General features: G+C 31.6%; 1 protein-coding gene across 1 annotated transcript; it reads left to right on the forward strand.

Annotated features, from left to right (window-relative positions):
• Positions 1-4,447, forward strand: LOC132724444 (transforming growth factor-beta-induced protein ig-h3-like). Its single transcript, XM_060709305.1, has 7 exons — positions 1-209; positions 950-1,161; positions 1,366-1,447; positions 1,967-2,083; positions 2,584-2,688; positions 3,453-3,566; positions 4,223-4,447. The coding sequence occupies exons 1-7, from the start codon at positions 62-64 to the stop codon at positions 4,345-4,347; spliced, it is 903 nt and encodes a 300-aa protein (XP_060565288.1). The 5' UTR covers positions 1-61; the 3' UTR covers positions 4,348-4,447.
• The last annotated feature ends 2,958 nt before the right edge of the window (positions 4,448-7,405 follow it).

Raw genomic sequence — 7,405 nt, forward strand, 5'->3', positions numbered from 1 at the left:
TTCATTATAAAGTGATATTTGTGTTAGAAATTCAGTCATTGTTTCTAATTTAAAATTGGCAATGGAACGGTTCTCGTTTATTTTTCTTCTAAGTCTCGTGACGGTATGTACAGGTTTAAATTTGTATGAACAACTGACGGCATTAAATGCAACCACACTGTTAAGTTTGGTTGATAAAGCGGGCCTGTCCTCGGTATTGAAAACCGGCGGTAAGACAATTATTAACTTTGCTATATTGAAAAATAAGAATAACATTTATAAACATATGTTTTCTTAAAACGCGGAAGAAAGAAATATTTTTATAATATTGAAAAGGCCATACTGAAAAAAAAATATGTTGAGGCGTGCGGTCTTTCATATATCTATTCATTGTCAAAGTGAGAACTACTGGGGAATTTTTATGTACTGATTATGTATTTTTTAGTACAGGTAGCAGTCTAAATAATGATTTAATAAGACTTAGAGTGAATATATCTTTCTAATTTGATACAGACGACGAATATGTATATTGCTATGCTATGTGTACATGGAAAAACACTACTGTATACTAATATTATTTTTTGACAACTGTATATATGCGAAATTAAATGAATACATGTTATCATTTAATAAATGGGTAAAATAATACATCAGTCTGCTTATAGTTGCGTATTTAATTTGTGCCAACTCACCACTTCTTATTTTAAGCATTATTTTTAAAAGCAGCATTGTGAAATGAAAGACTCTCGACTCCGCTGCCCATAACTAACCAGACCAGTTCTGGTATCACTGAAAAGGGACAGCTATGGCCCGAGTAAGACTCGAACCCACGATGAACATGATTAGGGTGTGACAAGGTTGACAAGCAGACGCAGGTCACAGCCACTTAGTGGTCGCTCCCATTTTTTCGGTATAAATCGGATATTGCTACATTGATAAACAGTATGATATACGATATTATTGTATTTAGGAAGCTTTACTCTTCTTGTACCGACCAACCATGCCTTTTCAAAATTGCCTGATGCTGATCTAGCCGCCGTCACAAACAACCAACAAAAACTTACTGACGTCATCAAGTATCACATGATCAATGGCGTTCATTATCAAAAGGAGTTTCTGTTCGGAAGACACCATTTCTACAACAGTACGAACGGTCACGTGATTAGAGTCTACAGATCTGCGGTAAATCTTATGTGTTCTTTTTTCTTGTCGTTGGTTGTCTTTGCATGTATTCATCACAAGTTTAACTTTGAACTAAAAATGGACTTACGAAATAAATAATTCTTATCTTGATAGAACGAAGACTGTATACTATGAAATAGTATAATTATAATAAATCGGTACGAATTAGATTTAAAGCTGACAGCACGTATTATTATTTTTCAGAGTGGTACACATTTTAATCAAGCAACTGCTGTAAAGTCAAACATAACCGCATCGAACGGTGTAATATACCTCATCAATACAGGTAAATAAAACAGCTCGATACTGCATTATTAATTAACATATTTGTTATTGTGTTAAAACTATTATTATTTAATATGTAGAGTCTACAACAAACCCAACAAGTATTGTTAGTTATCAAAGTCTATGATAGTGTTTGCTATGATATTTCGGGTAAATTATCAACACGAGATTAACAACGACCCAGCCACCATCAAGCAGCCTAGCAGGACACAAAAACAAGACAGGGCACACGGGCAAAGCCCAAACTATGAAGAATATTATGTATGAGAATATATTGACTTCGGCAACAGCAACATTTTTCCTCGAATCTGTCGTTTATGTCTTGCAGACGATGTCTAACGATATTCGGCCTTGACCCGATCATGTCGTCATCTTCGTCCAGTCAGGATTTAAATTGATTATTTAACACATGTACAAGCACAAAGTCGTAACCGAAAAAATACCATATGAATCCTTACTAGAAGAAGATATCTACATTTGACTTGCACCATATATATAAATTTTAGAAATCTATTTTTAGTACTGGACGTACCGGAAGGAACAGTGATTGATATATTAGGAAACAAGGCCTACAACATTTCCAAGTTTTTAGCATTGGTACATAAGGCAAAGTTAGACGTCAACTATGCTATGCCAAGTAAGTACTGTTGTTTACATTTATAATGTAAAATATATGATCCTATCCTTTTTAAAGTAATGCATCTTTAGAAAAGAATTGTTTTGAAACATAATGAATTCGTAGGAATGTAGCCATTTTACAAAGTAAAAACTCGAGCACTAAATGATTTAGTTAAAAGGTTAACGTATTATAAATCCGGTATTATTCGCGATGTATTAATTTCGCTATTTTTCGCGAATCGATTGCGTCGTGAATTCATGATGCCACGTACATTTATTATTTAACATACATAATGCAACATTATATGCAAAGAATATGATTTTCGAGAAATAGAGAGCACGCGAATATAAGTGATTTACAGTAATGAAAAACAAGTCTAGCATGCACTAACAGTACAGAAAAAACGATTGCTTTATATTGCAGCATTTTATAGTAAATAATATAATAAAGGCTTTTTAACTACCTATTTTTGCTCATCCGCTGTGTAGTTTTATTATTTATTTAGTGACATTTTTCAGCTGGAATAAACAGATATACAGTGTTTGCACCAAGTGACGCAGCTATTGACGCAGTACCAGCTGCTACTATTCAAAGTCTGTCACAAGACATCACTAATCTCAGAAGTATAGTTTTCATATAACATTATTTATTTTTATACTTTTTTAGTTATATTGAACTTGCTCAAATAATTACCTACCTACCTATTTACCTGTAACTTACGACAAACGCTAAATATATATTTTTTGTGAAACACATAGTTCTAGATAAATTTAAATAAACGATTAAGGAATCAACGTTTCATTTTTTTATTGTACTACTCGTTAGTAAATGCATGCATTTTGTTATTTTATTGACTTCGAATAGCTTACAGATATAATATGCTCATCATTAGTAAAATATTTTATTGCAGATTTTTTTTTACATCTAGAAAATTCTCACTGAATATTTCTTATATGATTAAGAGAATGCACACATTATGCCCGGGAAACTGCATTACCTATTACTTGTCCTGTTATTGTGGTCCTTTCTTAAAAGCAATTAATTGACACTATTTGTTTAGACTGCATTTTTACCTATAGTGTGTTATAGAATTTAAAACTTAACATATCTCTTTTGTGTGTGTTCAAAAGATGTTTATTTTACATTTAAAAAATATAGTATTTATCAATTAATTAGTATTTTCAAATTCAACATTTGGGCACTTAGCTCTTTGTTTTCAATCTATCATATTCAGCTAGTTGGAATAGTAAGTAATGGGTCTTACTTATTCGTTCGCGTATGCTATTATTAAGTTTCGGAATTTGTCTTTTGTTTTTGTTGTTGTTGCTGTTGTTTGTTTTTTTTTGTCATAAAAGTCAACAGGTCGACATATTTTGATATTTTTAAGTGCTCATAGAATATCATGTACACTCTGGAACGATGCATGCACGTACTCTTGCGAAACACCATTTTGTCAGAACAACGCTACCTGCACATAACATCTCCGTCACCACGAGTTCATGTAAACCGGATTTCTTTCTTCTTTTGTCTTAATAATAATTTCAGAAAAATAATAATTTCAGTAACATTATATAATATTATGAATAGGATAAAATTCAGGGCATGATTATTGCTTTAGTTTTATTCGTATGCATGTGGACAAATTTCATCTAATTTCTATGTTGCTTTATATCCGATATTAAAGAATAGTTGTTGTTATAAACTTAGAAATTAGAATAATCCTTTCATTTCGATTTGATTTCATAGTTTCATTAGTTAGAATGCAGTTTTAGGTAGACAATGCTAAATTGTAAATCAGAGTATTTCATGAAGTTTTGAAAATGTGTATCATACCTTAAATGTAAGGTATTGTGAAGCGAACAAGGATAGTAATTTAAACATTGCAAACGACACTTACAATCCACGTAAATCAACAAAAAGAGTTCAAAATATGCAAAAATAGCTCTAGAAATATGGCGATAAATACTGCAAAATCGGTCATTAATCGCACATATGTAAATCATAATTTAAATCTTAATACATTTTGTGTTTTTCTTAAAATCTTTGTAAATTTTTCTCAGGTTCAGTTTTCTTAAACTATTTTGGACTCATCTTGAGGTATGAAGCTTTGAAGCATTTTAAAAGTATATATAAATCACTTTGTTGGCTTTATTTCAGCTGGAGATATCACACTCAACAACATGGCACACGTGACCCTGACTGATATAGAAGCTGAAAATGGCGTAGTTCACATCATTGATCATGTCCTCATGCCTATGATTTTAAATCCAATTATTGGTTAGAATTGATATTTCTTTTATTTGCCACGATAGATATGTTGTTACTGCAATATGGTTGTTGTTGACGAATGTGGTTATATTAATAAATTTTAGCAAAAATGCATACGTTTTTTTTGTTGGAATTTCATTTTTATTTTCGTTTTGTTTAAAAGGCCCGTTATGCTCAAGAAATGCTTTTATTTATTTTTTTCAAAAAGCTCTTTATTTTTTGCTGTCCTGTTAAAGTTTCCAAGAAGATTCCCATTGGTCATTTATCTGAGCAATCTTTTGCATATGTTGCTGTTTGGCAATGAGTACACTTATAGTGAGTGATTCAGTGTTTTGTATAAAATTGAAAATACCACTTCCATTTTCCTGCCTTTATGACAAATAACTTTACATAAAGAGTAGAACTAATTTTCTTTTGATAATTAGAATATACTATGCTCTAACACCATTATTCTAAATGTTATAATACTCATGTTTGCCCTTTGTAAAGAAGGAACAAACTATTTGTGTCTGATGTATAGAGTGCCTTGAAGTCACGAACACACATATTAAAGGTCATATGGGGAGGTGACGTTTAAACTTTACTGGTGTACGAAGACCTCAGGTGCAGCTTAGTGAATTTTTTCAGACACAAGTAGTAAAAATAATTATTGACGTTCCAAAAGCTAGCTTGATAGCTTCCTTACATAAAAGAATCTAACAAATTTGCTGGACTGGAACCCTTAGCGATGAGAGGCAAATGGAATAACAGTATATGTTACGAAACGTTACATTCATTTGCATTGTATCATGCTGAATAAAGACATTTGAGCCGTGTCACGACAAAACCAACATTATGCGTTTGCGACCAGCATGGATCCAGACCAGCCTGCGCATCCGGCTCATTTCATGTATGGTAATCTTGCTTAAAAGAACTTCACTGAAATTTATAACAGGATTGAAAATAATTTTTCGAGATTAATATTTCATTGACTGTAGGTCTAGACCAATAACCTATGTGCAAATTATTAGATCATTTCTAAATTATCTTTTGCTATCTTTCTGATATAAGTGCCCAAACTGATCTTTGTAAGAAATTCAGATTTTATTGTTTTACACTTTTGGACCTGAATCCGCTATACTTCGAGCGATGGTAAAAACATGATTATATAATTAAACTTGATTCTGTACCATTCTTTACTTGAAAAAGGTTTTGGGTAAGTAGAACTTTTTTCTTTCATTCCAATATTATTTTGTTAAAAAATGTAAACATTCAAAATACTGAACTGTTCTTTCATTTGAATATCCCTTATGAACAATTGTTTTGCGTTTTATGCTTAAAATCATATATATACATTATACAGTTTATATGGTCTTTAATACCGTTTTAACGTTCTGACTTGCATTTAATTAGGGACTCATTTATCTAACATATTTTAAAAGAACAACAAAGAATTAGAGTATGGGCAACTTGTATTAGTTTTTGACCTGAAAATATTTCGTAACTAAGATAATTTAATTTTAAACTCTATCAGTTCAAATAAGTACAACTAAAGTCAGGGAGATGAAAGTTTAACATTTTTTTTAGTGACGCAAACAACCATAAACTTGTTTCAACGAAATTGGTAGTGTGCTAGAGTTAAAGTCTTTTGTCAGAGAACAAAAAAGCTGTTATATACATAATATCATATCTCGATATATTGATTAAAAATTTGATCGGATGAAAGAAACATTGGGAAATATTGTCCTTATTTGACGAGGATAATCAAATTTGGTACATGCAACATGTATATCCATTTATTCCAAAGAGGGAAAGCATTTTCTTTAAATTTTACAGAAATGATATAAACAATGTATAACATAGATCTATAATTATTTCTTTATACTTTTATCCCCTTGTGGCTGAGTGGTAAGGAATAAGAATTGCAATCACCGTTTAACCCTGGGGGACTACCTTGGTTCAAATATCTCTTAGCTCCAGCATATGAGGTGGTTGTGACCCCTGGTGTTGCTTTGAAGTTTGTAACACCGGAAGTTAGTGGAAATCCTCTTTCATGTTTCGGCGCCATATGACCTTTACTGTGTAACAAAGTTATACACGTTTCAATTACAATGCCCGATATTATAAAAAAATAGCTATGCTCAACTCAGATATCAGGTATCTAAATGGTCAGAAACTGCCTGACCAATAAAAAGCCTGAGATTTGAGACAGAACTTATAAAAAATTTTATATTAACCTAAATATTCTTATATTCGTATCCGAAGAGTCATTAAATTACGCTATACAATTGAAAACAAACACGAACAGAGACGCACTCTAATTTACGTTTATTCAAATGAATTCGACACACGAAAAATCTAAAAGGACTATAATATTATATTGTTCTTAATGGGTCATCTCTTTTTTATCTATTTACTTTTGGATTCACAGGCATGCTGTATTGTATGTTTATACGTTAGTATCTCATAACAAACGAAGTAAAAATGTACATAGGTAAATGTTATCAAAACAATTCCTTTATTTCAAACATTCTTGTTTGATTAGGGAATGTCACCCGTTCACCAAGAGCGTCGAAGTCACAGACATTTTTGTATTACGCAACAACCAAATATGTTCTCGCAGATGTTGCGAAAATGCAAATTAGTATAGACTGTATATTTGGCGATTTCGTGCAAGAAATCACATTAGCAAATTGGTCGCGTTATTATTGGGGGTTTCTACTTGTTTAACAAAACGTGTTTTTTTTTTTTTTTTTTTTTTTGTTGTTTTTTTTTCGTGTTTTTTTGTGGGGTTTTTTTGTGTTTTTTTTAACGTTTTTTTTTTTGTTGTTGTTTGTTTGTTTTTTTTTCAGCTGTATAGTGAAACAAGTTCTTGTGACTTATACAGATGTATTAACCATTCATGAAGTCTGCTTCCAGAACTAACCATTTCTTGTGTGTCATAAAAGGAACAGTCCATGGCCAGAGTAGGACTTAACCCACGGTCACTTTGTTGAAAAGCAAACCTTTAACAAGTAGACCACATCATCTCTGTAGGAATCATTTCCTTTCATGATAAATATTGATAATAGAAGGAAAAAAACAATAACAAAG

Source organism: Ruditapes philippinarum, unplaced genomic scaffold, assembly GCF_026571515.1.
Source record: "Ruditapes philippinarum isolate M1 unplaced genomic scaffold, ASM2657151v2 ctg9477_1_1_1_1, whole genome shotgun sequence".
Lineage (NCBI taxonomy): Eukaryota > Metazoa > Mollusca > Bivalvia > Venerida > Veneridae > Ruditapes > Ruditapes philippinarum.

Excerpts from the sequence above, each read along its gene's own strand:
- LOC132724444 (XM_060709305.1), top strand. The coding sequence starts at position 62 with ATGGAACGGTTCTCGTTTATTTTTCTTCTAAGTCTCGTGACGGTATGT. Across the intron at positions 2,084-2,583 it reads CGTCAACTATGCTATGCCAA|CTGGAATAAACAGATATACA; the intron begins GTAAGTACTGTT and ends GACATTTTTCAG. Across the intron at positions 3,567-4,222 it reads CTCCGTCACCACGAGTTCAT|CTGGAGATATCACACTCAAC; the intron begins GTAAACCGGATT and ends GCTTTATTTCAG.